Source organism: Rhinatrema bivittatum, chromosome 3, assembly GCF_901001135.1.
Source record: "Rhinatrema bivittatum chromosome 3, aRhiBiv1.1, whole genome shotgun sequence".
Lineage (NCBI taxonomy): Eukaryota > Metazoa > Chordata > Amphibia > Gymnophiona > Rhinatrematidae > Rhinatrema > Rhinatrema bivittatum.
In genome coordinates, this window is record NC_042617.1 from 313,132,536 (window position 1) to 313,157,490 (window position 24,955).

Sequence of the window (24,955 nt, forward strand, 5' to 3'; positions counted from 1 at the left end):
AGTAACATTGGCCAAAAATGTAGCATATCTACCAAATTATAACATTATCAGAAACCAGGACAAACCGGAAAGAGCTTTATAGTCCTTACCTGCCATCATACTCTGTTTCAGAACTATATTCTGCAGGAAGAAAACTGTACTATGGACAGTTACCTTAAGGGCACTATTAACATTCACTTAGCCCCCAATTCATTTTACTCTACTGCATCCCCATCTTTTAATCAATACCAATTACATGCACTGTTATCTTCACACCTTGCCTGTATTGAACCTTACCTGACATTGATCAGGTACTGGGCCAGGCTGATACTAGCTGCAGACCCAGTGATGGTCACCTGACGGTCAGTAGAACCTTCCACGGGATTGGCTATCTTGATCTGTGCTCCAGACATTTGACGGATCTCGTTGATTTTGGCGCCCTGGCGCCCAATGATGCAGCCAATTAACTAAATAGAAAAAAAAAATAAGAGCCCATCTACCAGATTGTCCTTTAAGCTTGAGTTTCTATATACTAAATTGCCTGAAATTGGACCATTCATGCACATCTCATGTTATCACTTGTGTTAAGATTCTTTGCATTAAAGTTAGTGTTAACATGAATTGCAAAAAAAAAAAAAAAAAGTAAAGCCACATTGAGGTGTAGGTTTCTCATATTAATGAATCTGCATAATTTGATTCTGACGTTATACATTCATTAGATAACTGATTTGCATAATTCAGCTGTTTTACACTGACCACAACAGGCAAAACATTAAGCACTAATGTATGTTAAACACACTGACATTGCTTTTAATGCACATTCTAACTGATCAGTACATTTTACACTGGCTTTGGAATTCCAAACCACTTAGCTAATTAAGTATCCCACTAGATAATTTTAAACCTAGATTGTTTGCTAGCTTGGTTGCATGGAGAGCTCACTACTGTCAGGACATCTATCTTCTAGAAGCAGATCAATATTGTCAAAGCCCCAGGCATGCTGACAGTATAAGTTATAGCAACTACTTCACACTGCATACATCTATTCAGACCTAGTTTACCCAGCCAGGGGGCTACTGTTATTGGTATGTACAGTAAGCTACCTTGAATTGTTTGTATTCTACTTTAGAGAAGCTACCTAGGCCAGCTCAAGATGACCTAGCTAATATATTCTCCAATGGGTAATCAATGTAGCACTATACATCCTGCAAATGGCAACATTCTCTAATTCAGAGATCTTTGTGTCCAGGTAGCCAGTCTTCCTTACAGTACGGCGCTTCAAAACTTCAAAGCTACATGTGCCTGCTGCAATAATGGGGAAGGGTTAAAGGGCACTGATATTACAATCCTACAGTTTCTCTGGCAATTGCAACAGTTATCCCCATAGCAATACCAAAATACTCCTAACATTTACTAACGAACAATTTTTAAAATGCACAAAGGTATTTGTGACAGCATGATTTATGACATGCATATTGCTAAGCCATATTAGACTGATGCCAAACCTAATCCAATGTATGGTCGCCTTTAAACCTAAAAATTGCAAAATATACCCTGGTATAACCCAGGAAATTTCTCATTTGGCTACCAGAAAACCAAACATTTAAATGAATCCTTAGGGAATCTACATGAACAGCTTCCAAAATTTAAATGCATGACAAAGTTTTACACTAAGTCAAACTTACAACTAAACTGTGAAAATACTTCGGACCCTTTTATCTCAAACTCACCCTCCCCTCTCAGTTCATAATACCAATAAAGGTACTTACATCATTTGGAATGGTAAGCTCATGAGAAGTAGTCTGAGTAGATGTATCAATACCACCTGAAAGAGAATTTAGTGTTAAATACTATAAGGATGTGGTGTTACATGCATGCAGATACCTTTATCACTTGAGGAACCTCAGATTAAAGGTTTTGCTCCTTTAGCCTTCGAAAAAAGTAATCAGAATCAGCATCCAGTGAGCTATAGCAACCACTACAGCTATCTGAGCTTTTCCCCACACATTTACAACTCTCCTCCCATATAGAGCAGCTACTGCAACTGCTCTTGGCCTGGTGTCAGAATTTATGCATGCAGGACTCCAGAGTGAGCTGTTGTCAGAGTCTAGCCACTGTTATAGAACGACCAAACCCACTCCTCTGGCTGTGAACATTCACTCTGTAGCAGAAGATGGCCCAGAGAAACAAGCCCAGGTCTCTTGGATTGGCACAGAAATTAACAGCAGCTAGATTCCAGAGTATATACTATTGGCCCCCTTTAGATTTCTGTGGCCACTAACATTGCTTATAATTTGCCATTGTATTGTATTTACTTTAACAAAGGGTGACTGATTCATTCAAAGGTTACTTGATTCTGGGGCTCATTGAAGGTCTGACTGTTTTATGGCATTTCCTCCAGGGTATCAAATTGTCCCTCCTGAAGTTTGCTGGTAAAGTTTGTCCTTTACCAGTTTATAGAATGAGTCAATAAGGTTGTAGAAAGAAGAGAACAGAACATAACTCCCCCTGCAGGCTGTTTCTGAAATACCCAAGACTGGTATATTACAATATTGGGGAAGCTACTTATTTCTGCTGCACAACTCTGCCAACTTCTGCTAAAGCAATGTTTCCCAACTGCCGGTCCAGAGAAGCAGTGACTGTAGGAGGAAGAGCAGAAGCAAGAACTGTGCCAATCACCTCTCCATTACATTCCCACACTGACCTGGCTGGATGGCCTCCAAGCCAGCAGAAACTCCCCTACCTCCCAAGGCCTGCTTGCTGGGACAGCAGCAGCTGAATGTTAAGAAGCACAACCAGAGTAAGTTAGCACATATTCTAAGGAGAGGATGGGGGCCACCGCACAGCCTGAACACATGCAGAGACCCTGTTCTTCCCATTCAGCTGAGTACTTGTACAGTGCACTATAAAAAATTAGCTGAGAGTGGATCTTTATTTGAATTCTGGTGGCTAGTTGATTCCCCCATCTCCAAAACAAAACTGTCGAAAGACATTTAATTGGCTACCTACTTTCCTAGAATGTGAAGTGGCTACAAGGCTAAACCATAAAACTGAATACCAAATTGTGTGTGGGGGTGTGGAATAATTCCTCCCTATTCATCAATTTTCAGGATATCACCTTGCACCCCCAGCCCCCCCCCCCCCCCCGTGCTCATTAGCCCTGCAGCCAGTCCAAGTAATTTAAAGGAAAGTAGCTAGCTTATCCCTGAAATGCTGAGAAATACTGCTAGACACAACATAGTGGCAATACTCAAAGTGTGTTAAAGAAGGGGGGGGGGCAGGGGATTGCTATAACCAATTAACGACTTCCCCCTGCTATAGCTGAGCAGCTAACAGCAACTTCATTCCATCCCTTTTCGGTACCTTTTCCAATTTGGTTATATCTTTTCAGATATGGTGACCAGAACTGCACAGTATATTCGAGGTGTAGTCACACCATGAGGCACTACGATATTCTGTTTTATTCCCCATTCTTTTCCTATTAACTCCTAGCATTATTTGCTTTCTTGGCTGCCGCACACTGTGCAGATTTCAACATGTTAATAAGGATGCCTAGAACCTTTTCCCGAGTGGTGACTCAACATGGAATCTTGCACTGTGTAACTACATACGAATTCCCTGCTATGATGTGGAGCATGACAACTGCAGCCCAGAATGTCAGAAATCCAAGCTGTAAAAGGGAAGTATTGCACTATTCGGCATTCCATATGTATTCACTCACCATGGGGATCTGAAAGAACAAGAGAGAAAACAAGCCCATTTATACAGAGTACAAGTTTACATCGACTGCCCAGAAGCAGCTAAATATTTTGCCTGTCTGAATACCATGTTAATATTGTAGAAATAAGTATCTATCTTAGCTTGCCAAGAGACCCACCAGACAAGTTTGCCAATTGAAAAACTTGCTCTTTATAAATGTATTAGCTATCTAAGTTATAGCTACTCCAATATTGATGCTACAATCTATGCAAGCTTGTAATGTTCTAAATTTTGAACAAACCAAACATTATGTAATCTGCCTGGAAGTGGTTGACCAACCACAAAAAGCAGAATAGATATTGATTTACTATTAAACATTACAAGGTTCAATTAATGGCCCAAAGCAACTGCTGCTTGTTTTCTTCTATTAACTGTTCTGGAATATAATCACATCCACTTAAGTTTATAATTTACAAACAAGAGACTGGTGTGATCAAGCTGAACATAATACAAGATTTCTATGATGCTTATGGCATTAAAGTCATAATGAAGCTGTAACAGGCTTGATAGGAAAGGTTGTTGTAGGCTGGTCCAGGATCTCAGCAGCAGTGCTGTACAATCCTTGGAGGAAAGTCCCTAGTTTGAGCCAAGTCAGCTAGGGATACTGATCACAGCCCCCTCCTCACAATGGAGGAAGGGGGTAGCAAGTCCTGTCCCTGATCAAGGACGACATCTACTGGTTAAATTCAGAGCCCATGATTTTAGGGTTCTGGACAGCACCATGGTGCATGACCCTTGGCCTAGGACTATCACAAAGACCAGACTAGCTGCCCAGAGCACCCCACCCCCAGGCTCTGCCTATGCTCCATTGGGAACCTGAATCTAAAGACTTCCCAAGAACAGCCTACAAGCCTTTACCATCTGCTATAGACAGACACTGAAGATCTGAAGACTGCATCAGATCCCTATTAAGAGAGGAGTGAAGTGAGCTTTGAGTGTTTCCAGATGCTGGCAGGGGGTATAACCCACTTGTTTGGACTGGTCTGGCACGGATAAGGCAGAACAGACCAGAAGTGATTGGGAAGGGGTGGGTAAGATTATAAATTAGAAGGAAAATCCCCAGATCCCAGCCCTGGTACCAACTGACCCAGAAGTACAAATGAGCAGGATGAAACTGCCAGATCCAGAATACTTTCCTTTTCTTGATTGGTTTGACAAAAATCATCTCCCAAAGTAAAGTATCTAAAGAAGTTTCATACCACTGAATCCAGTGTTGCCACCATGTGACATAGGGAAATGAGACTGTTGCATTGCCAGTTGATGCAGCTTGGTCAGCTGTGGGAAAAAAAAAAAGGCAGAGACCATTAAGAGCCAGAAGTGACCCAGCACTAAATAAAAAGTATCAAATTAGATACACATTTTTGGAGACAAGGGACTTCAGTTTGTCCTTACTGGAATGAAAACTACATTCATTTCATGGATAGTATGAATTTCTAACACTGGCAAGGGCTGTTTCAGTCACAAATCTTTAGTATGCAAGCAGTGGTGCAATTCATTAGATAGGGGTTACAGTTCAAAGTACAAGTGTGAAAGTTCAGTGGTGAATGAAAGTCATGCAGGCTTTCAGCAAGCGAGATTAAGGGTGTAAGCTATTCAGGCACATTAGCTTTAACTCACTGCTGCTCCAGCTAGCTACTCTTTCCACAAGAGGCATCCACCAATTTTACTTTCCTTAAAATGGGAAAGCATGCTTTATAATTGCACTGCCTTCCAGGAAGAAAAAGGCAAAACAGAGGATTTATCCTGCCTCGCCCAAGGTCCTAACAATTTACAAAGAAAACAAACTGAAAAAAATGTAAAAGGTAAATTAAGACATAATGCAGTAAAAAGTAAGTCGAAACCTTCAGGACTAGGCAAAATCAGATTATACAGAAGTAAAAAAAAAAAAAAGTTAAAGTTAAAGGCACAAAGGAATGGCAAGAAACTTGTCTGCCTTAACACCTGCCTTCAAGTGATGCCAAGCAGCTGGGAACAACTGTTTGCTAAGGACCTGGAATATTTCCACCCCTGACTAGGAGTATCCACCAATTCTATTGCTGTTTTTTGTTATTTTTTAATGGGTGTTTGCCTTCACAATTTAGGGGAGGAGGAGGAAAATGTTCATTAGCGCCCGCCTTCTGAAGTAGCCATGCAGAAGACAGCCATGTCAACACTGCTGGGCAAACAAAAGTAATGTTTAGTCCTCAATGGGAAAGGTGAGCATGCTGGCACGGTCTTAACCCGGGGGGGGGGGGATGAAAATGCACCAGTTCAATCCTTGCAGGGGGGGGGGGGGCTACCACATTACATGCTGGAAGAGCAGCATAACCCACAGCCTGGACTGAACTGGGTACGTACAGGGAATTACAATTATCTGGCAATCCTTTGAAAAGCATTCAGTAGTTTTACAAGGGGAGGGGAAAAAAAAAACCAAAAAAACAATCACAGAACATACAAGATAGAGGTGTATTCAAACAAACTTACATCTGGCTGTGGAATGGCATACTGTCCTTGAATAGTATAGGCCTAAAAAAAGGAAAAGAATACTATTAATTTAGTGAGTTAGCTAGTGTGATTTAAACTAGGTTTGCAAGCTTTACCCAGACAAGTGCACCAAATCCTAGTAAAAGCTGGCAAATTGTACCCATTTAACGTCTCTCTCCCTTTCTTGAAGCCTGCCAGTTTATTTTTGAAGGATTCTCCTTATATTACCTTTTTGTTTTCCCCTGGGAATTTCAATGTTAAGAAAAATCAGTGGAAAAATGTCTTAACAGAAGAAAAAAGTGTAAGAGTCCTTTTTCCAATTTAACATTGAAATTATCATGAAAAATAAAACATTGAAAACAAAAAGGTCCCTAAGTAATCATTATTGTCCAAAAAGTGATACAAACTGCAAATATTTCATGAGATCGATTACAGCACAATTGTGTTCCAACCCATGGGGCAGGTACATTCCTCACCAGAATGTCTAGCATTCCCCAGATTCCCTTCCTGGGGAAAAAAAGAGGGAAGTCCTCATGTTTAACCTAACTGCAACTGGGCATAGATCTAGCAAAATGAGCATATACTGTTTCCCTGGAGTGAGTCCCTGTACAATATGCTTTGACTACATTTGCCATGGAGGTAAAAATGGGTCCTGTAAAAGATAGATCTTAAGAAGAACCAAAAAAATTTTTATCACAAAATTGTGCTCAAAAAATTTTTTATAGAATAAGACTGACCGTATCGGCAAGCCTGACGACACCCCTTGAATGATTTAACAGGGGTTGTCCGGACTTCTCGTCATTTACAGTCAACCTTTTTCAATTAAATTTTTTACAATTTTTACAATTATTTTTGTTTTTAAATAGTTTTTTATAAATGTTACTTAAAAAATGTTTTTTAAATCCAAGGCAATTGCATCCAGTTATCTCAATCCAGAGACACAATTGTTTCCATTTGACTCAGTCCAAAAAATTATTTTCAAAGCCAAGGAATGTGATTTTCAATAAACAAAGGACAAGAATATTTATTTAACAAATATTCTTGTCCTTTGTTTATTGAAAATCACATTCCTTGGCTTTGAAAATAATTTTTTGGACTGAGTCAAATGGAAACAATTGTGTCTCTGGATTGAGATAACTGGATGCAATTGCCTTGGATTTAAAAAACATTTTTTAAGTAACATTTATAAAAAACTATTTAAAAACAAAAATAATTGTAAAAATTGTAAAAAATTTAATTGAAAAAGGTTGACTGTAAATGACGAGAAGTCCGGACAACCCCTGTTAAATCATTCAAGGGGTGTCGTCAGGCTTGCCGATACGGTCAGTCTTATTCTATAAAAAATTTTTTGAGCACAATTTTGTGATAAAAATTTTTTTGGTTCTTCTTTTTTTTTGATGATTAATTGAATGGAAAATTATTAGCTCTTTTTTTGCATAAAGATAGATCTTAAACAGGGATCACTGCTTAAGGGCAGCAGTGCCTTCTACCATACTAACAAGAATTGCATCCTAAACCTTAGAGGCAGTTTTCCTTAGAATGAACAAGTTTTTCGTTTAGTCCTCACTAAGATCTTGGCTGTCCCATTTTTGTTCCTGCTCCATGTATCTTTAAAACAGTATCCACCCAAGACTGCTCAGCCTCATTTAGCCAAATTTACATCCCACAATGCAAAATGTGGCTATAGGATAGAAGTAAGATGTGTTCTGATAGGAGGAAGAGTGACAAAGCCTCAAGTAACATGGAGTAAAAATGTGACTGGACGCCTAGGAGGGTAGACAATCACTGGCTCAGATTAGACCCTGTTCCTTCGACAAAAGACTGCTACTGCAGAATATAACTAGTACTGAAGCAGACTGAGCACATGATTTACTTTTGTTAGGAATTATGGCATGTGACCATCTCATTTTCCGCTACATCAGCCATTTCCCCCTGCTGTTGACCTTGAACCCAGTCAGTGTTTGAGCAACAAAACACTACCACCATTTCCTGACAACTTCCCTCCAAAACCAGAATCTCATTCTGGAAAGTTATTCTACCCCATTCCCCACAAAGAGCAAACTGGCAAGTTACTATCACATTATGCAATTGAATACTTGAAAGCTCATGCCCTGGGGTTGGGCAGCTGTAACACTAGCCCTTTCCATTCTTTGGTAAATTGTGACAGCTGATTTAAATCTGTGACCAGGTTTAAAACAATTTACCACAAAGTCTTAAGTATGCAAATGCAGCATAAGAATATTAAACCTAAATATGTACTGCCATCCTCTTGACTAACTCACCTAATACTACTGCAGTTAAATGGCTTGCATATAAGTGTGCTGTTGATGTGCCCAGGCACTATGTTAATAGCTATGGTTAAGCAGAACTGCGATATGAATTTAGTAGTTAGTACAGAAAACCATAGCTTCTTGATTTTTGGTTAAGAACTAAACCCATTTCTCATCAGAACCCTCCTTAAGCTCAATCAACATTTTAGGAATGAAAGGCATAGGCTAGGCTAGAGTGATTTCAGGCTGCTCATCCCATAAGTAACCCACTACTTTCAAAACCACTGCTGGACAAAAGGATGGTGTTAAGGTGAAAGGGCAATATAGGAGTAAGGATCTCAGGATTTTATACTGCCTCCCCAAATTTACTTTGCATTCTACAGTAGTCGCATCTCTTGCATTTTTCTTTTTTTAAAAGAGGTTTCCTCAGGTGATAATTGTATCCAGCTTCATTACATCATAGGGAACAGTGAATAGTTAAAAAGCCCCAATTTTACAAGATTCAGCAGCAAGAGACTACCAGTTATTTTGGCTTGCATGGTTCTTATAAGACAAATGAGAATGAAGGTAGTGGCTGTTTAGCACATGGTACTAAACATACCAAGATTATAGATTCAATCCCCATAGGCCACTCTGGTCTTAAGTCAAAAGCAGGCCAATGCAATATCTGCATGGGAAAAAATTGGGTGCTCATGAAGGGAGGCATAACCCATGGTCTGGACTGATCCAGGTACGTACAGGAACGAGTGCCTGCTTTTCTAATGCACCCATCTACCTCTTCTAGGCACAATTCAGTAGGCAAATGAGCCACTGCGTTAAAAGGAGGTATTAGGGGAAACTGTGCATCGGGTGCCTAGGAGAAGTGATGATGCTCAGTTTTGAGTGTCCGTTTTCTTAACCTGACTGCTGTCAAGACTTTTCACCTTGCTGCTTTGTGGTTCCTCTGACTTAATATCGCCATATTAAGCCAGAAGAACCACAGAAAAGCAGTATTTTCTGCTTTTCTAATCAACTTTATGATGCTCCTCAAAAAGTAACACCAGCTCCGGGCCTGGCATTAAATTTGAGGGTTAAACTGCACACGTCAGGCACACTGTTTTGTTTTTTACATTGGGGGTAACAGCTAATAGCCTCATTAACATGGCATTTACATGTGATGAGTGCTAATCGTTACGCCCTGGTTTGGATGCACGGATCCCCTTATTGCATCAGGGTTATGGATGAGTGTCCAGCCATGGATTAACCTGAGCGCATGATATTGCATCGGCCTGCAAGTTTTGGAGAAACCTAGTGGTTAAGTAGCAGGCACAGAATCAGAGAAGCCAGGGTTCAAATCTTGCTGATGCTCCTTGAGACATAAGCAAGTCATCATTTCATCTTCCATTGCCTCAGATAAAAAGATTGTAAGCTCTCTGGGGACAAGGAAAACACCTACTGTAATATAACTTATCTTGAGCTACCAATGAAAAGGTGTGAGCTAAATCTAAACACATTTAAGTGGTTTAATTGAAACAGATTTTACCAGATAGCTACACTGATCAAGGCATAAAAAAAAAGTAGACTGAGTAGAGCCAGGGATATGTATTACAGCAAATGCCATTTTTTCAGTAGAGACCCAGATCCTTAACTCTTCAATGAAAAACTTCTTGCATTTCCACAAAGTAATCAGATTATATAACCAAGGAAGAACCAAGTCTCCAGGTCTTGCCAAGAACTAAAAGTTTCAGTAGTGGCAGGGACAGGACATGTGAACAGAAGTGGGATACCTAGGGCTTTTTCCTGCTCGAAAGCCCAAAGCAGAATTTGAGATTAAGTAAAGATACAGATTTTGAATTATTCCAGGTATCCAACAGAGATATGCAACTCTTGTAAAAAGGTGATTAAATTCAGCGGGACCTACCCCATGAACATCCATAGCATCTAGGGAGCCAGCGCCTGTGTGAGACCTCCGTCCCTCCCACAGGTCCGGCTCGCATGCGTGTCCTCCAGCTTGCCGGGACATCTGTTAAACAAAGCGAAAAGGCACATTCAGTCATCTCTCTCAGACACCATGTGAGGCCAAGCGCCCCTGTCTTCCCCAGGCAACCTGGCGTCCATGGATCCAAAGTGAGTCACTTATTCTCGCTCACTCTTCTCTACACTCACTGCCAACACTAGATCAGATGAAAAATATTACCTGAGACCCTGAACCTGCGATTTATGCGATCCTCTGTCCCTGCGGCTGTGGATAAGCTGAAAAACCTGAACAGGAAACTGAAGAATCTTAATTGGAAGGCAAAAGCTGTGCAAGTTGAAGCCATTCCTCCAAGAATCTGAAAACTTGCTCCTTTGCTCATTTTAGGGTTGGGGAGGGGGAAAGGGAAGAGGAAAGGAGGTAATCTGTGCACCCTTCTGTCCAGAGGGGCCACAAGAGGAAAAGTGGTCATTTTGGATCCATGAACACCTAGACACTCAGGGGGGATGAAAGAGGATATTAGTTAAACATGTGCTATCAGAAAGATGACTAAACAGCTCTTCCCTTCTGTATAACAGAAACACCCAAGAACAAGAATATACAACAGGTGGTGGTATGAATAAGGTAATAAGCAGCAGAGAACGAGCAACCAGACTAAAGCCACAATGTGTGGCCTGCTCCTTTACTTGGAAACCATTTGACCAGATTTTTGTATGCCGCCATACATGTATGTTTCATATATGTATATTTAATGCTTGTGTTACCCCCCCCCTCAACTTGTGTGCAGAATAAAAAGGATTTTAAATAAAACAAGTTATAGTATATCCAAGAGTAGAAGTTTCAGGGAACTTCGATATTTAATGAGCATTTCATATAGTTCATGAGAAACTGCCAAGTACTGCTAGTCCAATGTACTTGACATCTCAGTTGGTGGCAAGAAGTGGCATGTTACAGCCAGTCCTGTAAATGGGCAACCAGAAACTTCTGAAAAGAAGTGATACTAGACAAACCTGGTATGTTGAAGCAGGAATTCCATGTGTTAAGATGACTACATAGGCTGACTATACCCTTTCACCATTGTTAGTTCATGGTTTTGATAGAAATGTGGGACAGCATAAGGCTGGTTTTATTTGTGCATTAAGTATTTGTTTTACATGTGTTTTACACCAGTACATGTTTACACACTGCTTGACAGTTTATTTTTATATGGAGCAACAGTCCATCGATAGTTTTAAAGTTGAATGGAAGTCATTTTTAGATACCTGTTTGTCCACTTAAAAGGTGGACAAGCAAGCTGCACGTAATACTTTCACAAGGATGCAAGACAAATGCTAATGTATAACATTAAAACAAGCCAGGAACTATCAGACCCAAGTTAGTGCTGTCTTTGCCACTGTGATCTTGGACAAGTATCTCCTGCTGCCTCAGGTGCCCTCTGAGCATGCAGAGTCTTCATGGCAGGAATTCAGAGCACTACTATGTAATTTCATGAACAGTATGCTGGCTTAAGGCACCAGAACGATGCAGCTCTCTAGATGTTAAACACTGTGCGTGGATTTCAGCGCACAGTTAACACTTTAAAAAGCTAGTTGCCTTTAAACTGTGCACAGGAACGAAAGGGGTGGGGGGTGGAAGAGAGGCCTCCCTAATAGGCAAATCATGCAGCAATAGCTGCCACTTACCCAGATAAGTACTGACTTGCCAGATAGTAGGATAAATCAATACTTATCTGCACATTTCTTTTTTAAACCCACACAAGTTTGTAGTGCTAGAAACTTAACTCCTGGCTGGGCCAAAGCACCTCCCTGCATCGGGGGAACACAATGCCCTAAACTGCATGGGATTTCCATGTGAGAGCACTAAGCAGTACTCCCATTTTAGAACGCTCATTTTGAGCGTGTAAAACTCTTCACTGCATCAGCACTTAAAGTCTACAACACGAGCGTTCAAATGTAGGCAAAGCTGTGTGGCCAGAATACACTTCTCCATCGGCCTGCAAATAAATGCTGAAAAATATTGAGTCTTGTGAGATGAAGGCTGACATAACAGGTTGATGCCTAATCTAGCAAACAATCTTGATATCCTACATTTCCAAATGCAGAGAAGCACTATCCTGCAGCACATCAGGGCTAGACACCAAAGCCCTCATTCTACCACAAACAGAAGCAGGTTACACTGCACCCATGCCACTGTGAAATTTTCCCAAAATGCCCCACACTCTCTTACATTTAAAAGCCCACTGAAATAGTTATTACAGATTATGGTAGTGTAAATGGGAAAGAATAGCACTGGATGGCAGCTGTGATCACTAAAAATCCAATGCCAGGCTACAACTTCTTGTCCTCTCTACAGTGATGGAGGATATGTTGGACATGCATTAAAATAGCAATGCCCCAGTTCTGGTGCCACACAGCTGCTCCTTTTTGAGATGTGTGATCAATAACCTTTCCAAAACTCCCACTTTTCATACATTTTACAACCGGTATAAAACCTACTCTGAAAGTTTGTGCATCAAATTGATCTCTACTTTCCTCACTGAACTCCAAACAAAAACAAAGGAACTTTTAATTGGATTTTTCTGATGAAGCACAAATTGAACACTGTTGGCAGCTGTGCACAAGCTTGGCCACCTAAGATAAGGACACCATCTGGTATGGATGAAAACTTTTTCCCAGGGTAGTAGGCAGCTCATGTATATGACAAGGTTGGGTAGAGAACTGTCTAAAGATGTGGCAACCCAGGGCAGGTAGCCAAGTATGACAGTGCTTTACAGGTAAATCACAACAAGGAGCCCAAAGACAGAAGATCAAAAAAAGGGGAAACCACAAATCTGGTCAGTAGTACAAGCACAATGCTAATACAAGTTAAAGATGTCAGCAAGCCTGTCAGCGTGTCTAGCAAAACTGAACCACCCGGTCAGTTCGATCATCCACCTTTACCAAATCCAAACTTGCACAGCTGAGACCTATTGGCCCGAATACACAACAGCCTGATAATTCTCTTCATTAATGTACTTATACCCCTGATGAAGCTTGGTTAGGCAAAACATCAGCCATGTCTGGGCTTATTCTAAAGTTTCACCTCAGGACTGTGACTTTATATGCTTTAAAAAATTTCTTGAAAAATATGCAAATTTAGACATTGTAAAGGTGGATGATCGAACTGACCGGGTGGTTCAGTTTTGCTAGACACGCTGACAGGCTTGCTGACACCGTTCACTTTTATTAACATGGTGCTTGTACTGCCGACCAGGGCTTTACAGGTTCCATGTCCAGCATCCTCCCAATACCCACACTAGGGGCAGAGGCTGCTTTTAACAATCTTGAAACAGTAATGGAAAAAACAAACAAAAAACCTTACCTACCTGATAATTTCATTTTCCTTAGTGTAGATAGATGGACTCAGGACCAATGGGTTTATGCTCCCCTGCCAGCAGATGGAGACAGAGTCAAGTTTCAAAGCTGACTTCACCCTGGATACACCCCTGCAGTGACCTCAGCCCTTCAGTACTCTTTTCAAAAGCCATTGTGGAGCCAAAAAACTTGATTAAAAATGGATAACTGTACTTAAACACTGAACCCCCAGTAAGATTATAGATTCCCTGATCTAGGAACTGGATGGATGACTACTTACCTGTAATCTCTTGGAATAGATATCCACGAGCGAATCCTTGACTCCGTTCTTGGGCAGCTGGGGGCGGGATGCTGAGTCCATCTGTCTACACTAAGGAAAACGAAATCAGGTAATTTCTCCATTTCCTAGCATGTAGCCAGATGGACTCAGGACCAATGGGATGTACAACAGCTACTCCCGATCAGGGCAGGAGGCTGCCCGTGGTCCAGTCAACACTGCCCTTGCAAAGGCTGTGTCCTCCCGGGCCTGAACATCCAGGCGATACAACCTGGAGGTGGTGTGCAAGGACCACCACGTCACCGCTTGGCAGATGTCTGAGACAGCAGTCTAGCTTCTGCCCATGAGACTGACTGAGCCCTAGTGGAATGAGCTTTAACTTGAAGAGGTAATGGCTTTCCTGCCTCCACATAGGCTCCTGTGATCACCTCTCCTTAATCCAGCGAGCTAAGGTAGACAGTGAAGCTGGTTCACCCTACTTCCTTCCATCATGAAGGATAAACAGGCAGTCAGTCTTTCGGACTGGTTCTGAAACTTCCAGATACCGCACCAAAAGCCTACTGTCATTTAAATGACGGAGGCAGCATTTTTCCACCTTCTTATGCTTATCTAGGGATGGCATGAAGTGGACTTATTGAAATGAAGCTGTAATGGCTCCTGGAGTCATCCGGAGGAACAGTTCCAGACAATGCCTGTAGTTCAGAGATGAGACGTGCCAAGTACATAAGCCACCAGGAACACCATTTTCAGGGTTAATAAATGCAAGGAAAGATCGTGCAGCAGCTGAAAGGAGGGCACTGTAAAACACCAATACTAGATTAAAGGAACCTGTGGACTGAGGTGCTTCACCCTTTCAGAAAAAATTTAAAAAAAGGCCCATGTCCTGATGAGCTGACAGGCATGTTCCATTTACCTCGCCCCCTGAAACAGGAGCACCACTATCTGGACCTGCAAGGAATTAAGGGTCAAACCTTTATTCAAGCCACCCTGCTAAAATTCCAGAATTAGTGGGATTCTGACCGTCCGAGGGGAAAACCATGTCCCTTGCACCAGGCCTCAAATACTCTCCAGACCTGCACAGGACACAGAACTTCCGTGCACGGAGTAAGGTGGCAATTACTGCCACTGAATATCCTCACTTCATCAGGAAAGCCCTCTTAAGGGCCAGACCCATAAGACAGAAGAGTCTGATCCTCGTGAAGGACCGGTTCCTGCTGAAGCAGGTCCCTGTGCTGTGGGAGGCACAAGGAGATCTTCACCAGGAGTCTCCACATGTCCGCATACCACAGTCGCCTGGGCCAATCTGGAGCTACTAGTAGGACTAATCCCCTGTGGCACCCGATTCTGCAAATGACCCTGCTTAGGAGGGGCCACGGAGGGAAGGTGTAAAGCAGCTCCTCTTTCGGTCAGGTCTGAATGAGCACATCAATCCCCAGGGTCAACTGATCTCTTCTGTGACTAAAGAATCTGGGAACCTTCGCAATGAGATGTGGCTAGCAGTTCGATGGACGGGAGACCCCAGCAATCTACCACCAGCCGAAAGGCTTTGGCCGACAACAGCCACTCTCCTAGATCCAGACTCTCCCTGCTTAGAAAGTTTGCTCTGGTGTTTTTTCCCCGTGATGTGGGAGGCTGAGATCCATAGATGTATTTCCACTCATTTCATAAGGAGATCTCTCTCCTGTGACACTTGCTGGCGTTTGGTTCCACCCTGGCAGTTAATGTAGGCTACCGTTGTTGCGTTGTCAGACATTATGCGGACCGCTTGAACCTGGAGTCTGTGGCTGAATTGTAGGCACCAATCTGACTGCACGGGCTTCCAGGCGGTTTTATGTTCCAGAGGGCCTCTTCCTTGGTCCAACACCCTTGGGTCATCAGTTCCTGACAGTGAGCTCTCCAGCCCCGAAGGCTCACATCTGTCGTGAGGAACAGCCAGTTCGGAGGGGACAGGGGAGCCAAGAGCATACTTCCATCAATAAGTGGAGGCAAATCAAATAATCAAGAGACAGCGGGTTTCAACGTGACAGCACATAGTGTTGAAGTGGTCACGTGTGTCCTCGCCCATGGCACTGCTTCTAGGGTTGCCGCCAGAGGACTTTAAGATACATCCGACAGTACGGAGCTAACATGCTCAGATGCACTTGAGACATCAATTCCTCTGCTTGGTGTTGGACTCCCAGATGTTTCAAGGACTGGAAAGGTTTGAAACTGCTTTTGTCCAGGTTTGCGACCCACCCGAGTTCCTGAAGCAAGGTGGTCACCTGGAGACTTTTATGGACTTTGGCCGGATCAACCAGTAGTCCAAATACGGACTGCCTCTTCTCAATGCTGCCGCTACGACCACCATAATCTTGGAAAACGTTCTAGGAGCAGTGCCCAGAACTGATAATGGCGACCCAGTACTGCAAAGTGTAGGAAAATGTTCTTTGATTGGAATATGTAGGTAGGCCTCTGATAAGACCAGGGAGGTTAAGAACCGATTGTACAGCCATTATTACGGAACGTAGGGTTTCCATGCGGAAATGAATCACTCGTAGATTGTTGATGCTCTTGAGGTCCAGGATGGGGTGAAAGGAACCTTCCTTCTTGGGTACGATGAAATAGATGGAATGCCCTGCATTTTCCTTGTGCGCAGGTACTGGGATTATAGCCCTCATCCTGAGGGGCCTTAACAGGGTAGTCTCCACTGCCTGCTTCTTGTGCTGGGAGTGTTAGAGATATCATGAATATGTCCTGAGGAGTGCTGCGAAATTCCAGCGCATATCTTTCTCGTATGATGACCTCCAGTACCCATTTGTCCAAGGTGATCTTGACCCCACTATTGGTAGAGGGACAGTTGACACCTTATCTCCTTGTTCTAAGGGTGGGTCGGCAAAGCTTCACTCTTGGGCTGCTGACTGAAAGGACAGAGTAATCTGAAGTGTTAAGTTTCTGTAGGGGCAAAAGCATTGGGAGCCTCTGGATTGACCCCCTAATGGGCAAGGGATGCTGTAACTGCTCTCTTATCTTCTGGTAACCAGGGTACTGGAGATTTGCCTCTAACTGGCCAGCTTTTCCAATTCGCTTCCGAAGAGGAGTAATCCTTTAAAGGGCATCTTTGTGAGATTTGCCTTGGAGGTTGTGTCTGCTGACAGTTACACAGCCATAGCTATCTTCTGGCTGCCACCACTGAGGCCACTCCTTTGGCCAAACCCGTGTCAGTTAAAAAGGTGGTGGCGGGTTCCATAACTGCTCTGAAATTTGCCCCCGAGTCATTCACCTCCCAAGAGAGGAGCAGGCATGAACGAGCTACCAGGGCACAACAAGGAGGAAATCTGTAAGGTCGTTGCTATTATGACAAAGGCCTGTTTAAGGATGGACTCTACCACCTATCGTGTGCATCCTTTAAGGCTGCTCCTCCCTCCACCAGGATAGTCTGCTTAGAGACGGCACAGACCAGCACATCCACTTTAGGAAATGCAAATGTTCTCTTGCTGCTGAATCCACTGGGTATAGAGTGTCTAATGCTTGTCCCCTTTAAAACTTGCTTCTAGGCATCCCGTTCCAGGACAATCAACTCTTGGATGGGTTCCAGTACTGGAAAGTAACAAGAGGCTTTCTGTAGGGAAGTCAGAATGGGATTCTTCTTTGGTTCCGTCAGTCTGCCCCAGAAACTCCCAGCATCTTCTGGGAAACCAGGGCCGGCAATTTGTCTCTATGGAAAAACCGTAAGTTCTAAAGCAGGGGGGATTTCCCCAACTTCCAAGCAATCTGGATCTTCTTCGTCCGTGCCCCCGCCAGGGATACCCTAGGTGAGTTGAGGCATACCTTGAGGTCTAGCAATAGGACTGGGAAAGGAGGGCTTACCAGCTGAGGTTCTGTTCGGACAGGGACAAGTGAGGTAGCAGACTGTGCCAGTACAAAGGCTTGAAGGACTTGAAAGAATTCCACCCAAGAGAAGGTGGCTAGGTCCATGCCTTGCCCAGGAAGTACTGGGGTAGGTGCCGCTGAATTTCCCTCTCCCATGGATGAGCCAGTCCTGGGGTTACTCAGGTCCGGGATGCTTCCAGTTAAGGCTGTGGCTGACCCATCCTCTGAATGGAATGAGCCAAGCTTAGCAAAGTCCAGAGGCGGCCAACACTCCCTAGGCTTCCTCACAGTGCAGACATAAGCAAGAATCCAGATCAGACTGTGTAGCCCTAATATGACAAGCAACACAGAGAAAATGGTGCTTATGTTTCTTTGCCTCTGGAGCCATTAGGGACAGTAGCTGTGTTCAGCCGGCTCAAGCTTAAAGATTGTGTACACAGATTTCGGGCACCTACATGGACCATGGCGAGGCGCACGAACAGCCTGTGCGCCCACCTATAACTAAATTCTGCGCCTCGAGTTGGGTGGCGCCAGCACATACCGTGTGTACCGCTCTATGGTGGGCAATAGAAGATACACAAAAATGCACACAAGATGGCGCTGCCGCAGCCTACTACACAATGTGCCTGAGCCTAAAGCGGGGCCTGCTCAACCTACTCAGAAGCCCACTTCCCCTTACCTCAATGGAATTGGGAATGTTGTCTGTACAGCACGCCGAGCAAAGAGACCGGAGGAAGTCTTACCGAAACCCCTCCAGGGTCTCAATCATGAAGTTGTTTTTTTTTTGGGTTTTTTTTTTTTTTTAACTTACCTGGGCTCAGCACTTACTGGCTGAGTATAGAGATTGCCGCTGGCTGTGGGGGGGGGGGGGGGGGGGAAGAAGAGGGCTTTAGCTGTCACTGCCACACTCTGCTTCCTTTACCCACTGCCTTTCAGCTGCTTCACCACAGAAGAGCAGGGCTCAATCTTTCTCCAGTTTAAAAGTAGAATTTCTTTTTCTAAAGGGTACAGTGAACCCCATAGAGAAAGCACATCCATATCTGCTAGGAGAGATACTGAAGGGTTGAGGTCACTGCAGGGGTATATCTAGGGTGATGTTAGCTTTGAAAACTGACTGTCTTCATCTGCTAGCAGAGGAGCACATAACCCATTGGTCCTGAGTCCATCTGGCTACATGCTAGGAAAATAGAGCTTTCTATGGGTTGCTGGGATAGTTAAAGCTTTCCTTAAAATCACTTTAGGGGATTCAATTCACATGCTATGTAGGAGCTGGTTCACTTTTCCAAAGGGACAAGCTTCTCAGCCATAAAATTACAAAAACAGTCAGCAAATGCAAGTATGATGTTAAAGAGGCGAGCAGCTGGGCAAAGTCTAAAGTGTGAGTGGTTACAGACTCGTGAGCACAGAGCATCAGTCCTCTGCTGCAACAAGGAACACAAATGTGAACTCTGCCCCCCGCAAATGAACAAAATATTCAGAGACCAGAGTTGTGTGATTTATCAATCTGATCAGACTTAATGTCTGTTTTCTATCTTCAGCTGCCCCAGAGAAGCTATGTCCCCCTTCTAGGTCATAAAAAAGGCAGTTATAAACCCCCAGTACAATCCCCTTACTGCAGAGAATGTTCCTGTGATACTTGTGTTAGTAGATCTTGCATGTTTAGGCTTCTATCTTAAAACAACAAAAATTATGCCATATGCTCAGCTCCAAACTAAGTGAACTTGCTTAACTGATGAAATTAATTTTGCTATGACAAATCAAAGATTTTAGTATGTAGGTTTCGTTATAAAAAATATAGGCATTCACTAAAAACCCAAAACAAGCAAGCATGCAAGAAAGCAAGCAAGATGGCACAGCAGGGTATACGCTTGCCCCATTATAAAGTTTTGTCCTGTTGTAAAACAGTTTCTGTATATCCACCAAGACCACATGCACGTATCTGCAAACTGTTTTAGTGCATATTTTTATTACCCTGAAAATCAGACTGTGAAATGCTTCAAGGCCAAAGTTGAATACACCTGCTTTTCACTATAGTATTAAACTAGTATGACAGTTTAAACCAGCTGCCATCACAGGCATGACACGACATAGCTTTCTTCTCCCTATTAGTGCCTATGAACTGTTGGTGCTGTCAGCTCAGCCTGGGCTGAGTATCGAACACCAACATACATCAGACATTTATACACCGCTTGTGAATAGTCAGCTGTTTTAAAGGAGTCCATTATATTTACCTGAGAAAAGGATGCCTTCCTAAAATGTTCTCCTTGAAAGCCAGCCTCTGCACTGCTGCTTCCACTAGGGACAGGCAGCACCACTGCAAGCTGCCCACAGATTAACAGACATAATTGGAACTGTGTTCAAAGAGCTCTGCTGCATCAAGCTGTACTATCCCACACCTGCCAATTAAAGAGAAAAAGGGCCTTACCTGACCGCCTGCAAAGATTACTGGAGAGCTGGATGGTTTGGGTCGGTAAGGGATGGTGACACCCTTTGGGGGAGACTAGATATGAAAGAAAAGAAAAAAAAATTGTTTTAAGACTCAAATAATTAGAGTTTACCACGGACACATCACATTTGACATCAGGCAGTTCTAGCAGCATAGCTACACAGACTTAATTATATGGCAAACTGCGCCACTAGTTCACAAAGCTTCTTAGCAAGAATAGTCTCATCCTGGAGGACTTTTGCCAAGGTTAAATATAATTGATTTTGCTTGTGTGTCACAAGGAACTGGAAAAGCATGCCTGTGCACAAAAGTATCACAAGCTCCAGCTTTGTAGTAGAGCTACAGTATTAGTCAAAGCATTTTGTTCATAATATATGTAGGAATGGAATCAGAAAGCAGTTTCCACTTACTGGCATGCACAGAACTACTAACAGTACCACATTCATTGACCCAGCTGACAGTTGCTTTAAAGTACAAAACCCTAACATTTAAGGAACTCTGGATAAGCTCAAAAGTGCTCCAAGCTCCTGCAGCTCTCTGATAGAAACCAAGCTAAACAAGTGCTAGGTGTCATTGCTCATGAAGAATCCAGCCAGGCTATGGCTGGAGGGATGGGAGTTCGGAAGAATGAAGGGCTAATATAGTAGCTTGCATAAGTATCCAACCCCCTAAAAAGTCAGATGTGTGAATTACAAATGACAGGTTGTTCCAGACAGTATATTTATTGCAAACCAGTATGGTCTTAAGTACATTTTCCAGTCTCAATTCTTTATTTCTCTGCATTTTTTTGTAAAATAAACTGAAATGCTGTTTGCATAAGTATTAGCCCCATTCAGATTAGTACTTTGTAGAACCACCTTTTGCTGCAATGACAGCTTTTAAGTCTGTTAGGGTAAGTTTTTACCAGCTTGGTACACGGAGTGATTTTGGTCCATTCTTCCTGGCAGATTGGCTCCAGGTTGGTTGATGTTTATGGACTGCAATTTTAAAATAGTGCCACAGAATCTTGATTGGATTCAAATCTGCACTTTCACTTGGTCATTGTAGAACATTCACCTTTTTGTTGTTCAACCATGCCTGTGTTGCTTTGGCCTTGTGCTTGAGATCATTGCCCTGCTGAAAGGTAAACTTTCTCCCAAGCTTTAGTATTTTTTTATTTTTTTTTTACCAGACTGAAGCATGTTATCTTGTAGTTCCCTGTACACTGCACCATCCATAAGTTTCAATTTAACAAGATGCCCAGTTCCTGCTGAGGAAAAGCATCCCCTCAACATGCTGCTGCCACCCCCATACATTCTGTTGGGATGGTGATTCCTTATGAATGGGCAGTGTGTTAAGCGCCATGCCATTTTTTTATGACGCTTATGGCCAAGGAGACAAGAACACTTAGATTTTCAGTGTAAAACAATCTTTTATTGAACAATAGATTATCCTGGATGAAGCGGACAGCATGGCAAGTGTTAGGTTTCTGCCATGCTTTAATTTTGGCCAAAAAGCTCCATTTTTGTCTCATCCAACCATGTTTTAGCTGGGTAGCGGATGCTTTCTGGCAAATCCCAGTTGTGCTTGGATGTATTTTTCTTCAGTAATGGCTTCCTTTCTAGCCACCCCCTCCCATGCAGGACAGTTGTATGCAGAGCTCTTAAAAATGGTTGACTGGTGCACTTCCATTCTAGTCTCAGAAACTGAACTCTGTAGCTCCTTCAAAGTGATTGTTGGCCTCTGTCCTCCCTGTCTCCTCCTAATGCTGTGTTTTGAGGATAGGCCTTGACTAGGCGGTATGATGCAGCTTCCATTTCTTCACAACTGATCCAACAGTGCTCATTGGGAAATCCAAGTACTTTGATATTTTGTAGCCTTTTCCTATCTTGTTCATGTCTATAGCTTTAGCTTTAATTTCCTTACAATGCTCTTTGGTCTTCATTTTCACAGATTTTCTTCAGATTTGTAGTCTTCACTAATGGTACTGGATTTAGGGGGGGGTGTTTAATCCAGAAATGCTGACTTTTAATGATTCACACGTAGAAGCCAATTGTAATCCAATTGTTAGTGCAATACATTTCATCTGTGTAAACTTGGAGCTTCCACAGCACAGTGGTTGAATACTTATTGCAAGCAACATTTTACAAAAAATGCAGAGAAATAATGAATTGAGACTTTGAAAATGTACTTTAAAAGCATACTGGTTGGAACAATCCTCGTCTCATTTATAATCCACACAAATATGATTGGGGGGGGGGTTGGCAATACTTTTGTAAGCCATCTTATAAAGCTGCATAGTTATAATGTGCATCACACAGCATACAGAAAGGGCCCATGGACTTTGTTACTTGACAGAGGGCTGTGCATAGCTCCTCAATGTGGTACTGATCACCATGCCCTCTGCATGCAACCAGAACCAAATGTTTAATGAGCAGTAATAACTGCTTGGACTTCCCCGTTTGATTGTGCACTTTCTGAAACAGTACCTAGAGCCTTAGTTTTCTTTTTCTAGGAAATCCAAGCTTCTCAGCAAATCAAGTGCCTTGGGAGTAAGCCATTTTATATAATGGTCGTTTGGTCACTTGAACAAGCACCAGCAAAAGGAGTCCCAGGTAATATCTACCTGGCTCTAGGCTCCCTGGTTTGTTTTTAAAAAAAGACAAGACGACCAAGTTACATAGTATTGCTTGACTGATCCATTCAGTAAGCCTCTCACCGCAGAAACCCTACACTGGTTATAGATTGAAGGTTTGCCAAGCTAATCCTTTAAGAGATCCAGGGAGCACAGACCCAGCTCCTGCCTACAGGTCAGTTCTTGCTGCCATTTACAAGCTGCCAGAACAGCACTAGGTACAGGGCATACAGGAAGAGCAATTAATTTGTCACAGCAAGGAGAAATTTTTACTTGATAATTTCCTTTCCTCTAAGGAAGGCAGGCCAATCCACACTGGTGGGTTATGCACGCCTGCTAGCAGATGAAGACTGAGTAAAACGGTCTCGCTGACATCACTGTCATATAGCCCTGCCCCAACATCAGCTGCCTGTATCTCTAGAAAAGCCAAGCTGATACTTGAACATGACTGGTTAATAATAGTCAACCACTCATCTGTACCCAGATAGTACAAATAGTAGCCTTTTTGTAACAGCAGACACGAAGGTATCCTAGGCAATTTTAATTGCACTAAGGCCTCATCGGGCATTGAAATCAACTGTCATAGCCCTGCTAAGTTTCAGCCCTTCTTCTGGCATATCCCATTACACAGAGACTAAAGTTTTAGTTGCCTTGTGAAAAGGGAAGGATTTTGGAGGCCCTTTAAGCCCTTCCAAAATCAGATCCTCTCCAGTTTAGGCTCAACTTTCTTCTCTAATACCAAATTCTGCTAGAGCATGAGTAATCATGGCAGGCAACTCCTCTCTTAAAGGAGACTAACCACCTTTGGATCAGCTCCCTCAGCACAGGTATTTCCCTGGGTTCAGCCCTTCTGGAACCCCCAAGAAATTCTGCCAAGAAATCCTCCCACAAGCTCACTGAATCCTAATCCATGTCAGAGTCCTTCCTAATATGCTTTGGGTGTGATGAAATTGAACCCCCCCCCCCCCCAAAGGAGTCCCCTCAGCTCCAGAACCAAAGCTTTATGTACAAATTCTGGGGAAAAGGCTCCTAAGAAGCTTGTTCAACCCAATACAGAAAAGCAGAGGTTGCAACTATTTTCTCCATTGTAGCATGCCTACAACCCCCCCCCCCCCCCACAATCAGGGCCAAGATTAGCAGGTCAGAAGCAGCCTTCTCCCCCCCCCCCCCCCACCACCACATTGGAAGGATGCAAAATGGCCACCATTCCCACTTTGCCTTTATCACCTGCGAGAGGTCCCAACTCAGAGCCCGTGAGGTGCTTGCTAGAAACAGCCTTTCTACCTTGCAGAACCACCAGAGTCCCAACTGGCCCTCCCCAACTACTATACAAGATTGACAGAGGCTTGAACTGCCCCATGCATGCTCAGCAGGAGCAAGTATCCTGTCAGCACCACAACCAGGAGAAAAGCCCAGAAGACCTTCCACTCCTGGGAGCAATGTGTCCAACAGAACAGCTGACTGCATGCTAGATACCCCCTACCATCTGCTGGAGACAAAGTACTGGGGGACAGCATGTGACACTGGATCTTAAGTACAGTGAGGTTTTAATTCTGCCTCCATCTGCTGGTAGGGGGAAAAACCATGGTGAATAAGGGATCGATGAATGTTTAACTCTGCAAAAGGAGTAGGCCATATCTGGATGGTAAGCCACCAAGACAACCCCTCCACATCAGATCTCTGTGGCATAGCTGAGATGTCCAAGAAAACAAAATACACCCCAGATTAGCATATTAGAATAAATTCCTCCAAAGTTTTATAGGCCTTCAGGTAAAAGAAGTTATGAAGCATATCCCTTCCTCTGCATGTGAACATTTTAAAAAGACCAGGCCAAAAGACAAAATGGAGCTGGGACCTCCACACACCAAGCATTGGTTAACAGGCCTTAAATGATGGGAAAAAAAGCATCTGCCTGTAGTCTCAAATCCATATACAACAGTCTTGACCGTTTTAGGAGTCTCTTCTCAGAATGCTGCCTATGAGAAGCCAAG

General features: G+C 43.1%; 1 protein-coding gene across 6 annotated transcripts in view; it reads right to left on the reverse strand.

Annotated features, from left to right (window-relative positions):
- The window catches only part of PCBP2 (poly(rC) binding protein 2), a 144,064-nt gene that overhangs the window by 40,441 nt on the left and 78,668 nt on the right, over positions 1-24,955 (reverse strand). For 4 of the 6 annotated variants that reach the window (XM_029595209.1, XM_029595208.1, XM_029595206.1 and 1 more), the window contains 7 exons: positions 20,330-20,404; positions 10,372-10,473; positions 6,202-6,243; positions 4,938-5,013; positions 3,701-3,709; positions 1,749-1,804; positions 277-446 (listed from right to left, as the gene is read on the reverse strand). In XM_029595209.1, coding sequence (XP_029451069.1) covers positions 277-446; positions 1,749-1,804; positions 3,701-3,709; positions 4,938-5,013; positions 6,202-6,243; positions 10,372-10,473; positions 20,330-20,404 — 530 coding nt within the window. The remainder of the gene's footprint in view (positions 1-276; positions 447-1,748; positions 1,805-3,700; positions 3,710-4,937; positions 5,014-6,201; positions 6,244-10,371; positions 10,474-20,329; positions 20,405-24,955) is intronic. The other 2 variants (XM_029595207.1, XM_029595205.1) reach the window with 1 other exon arrangement.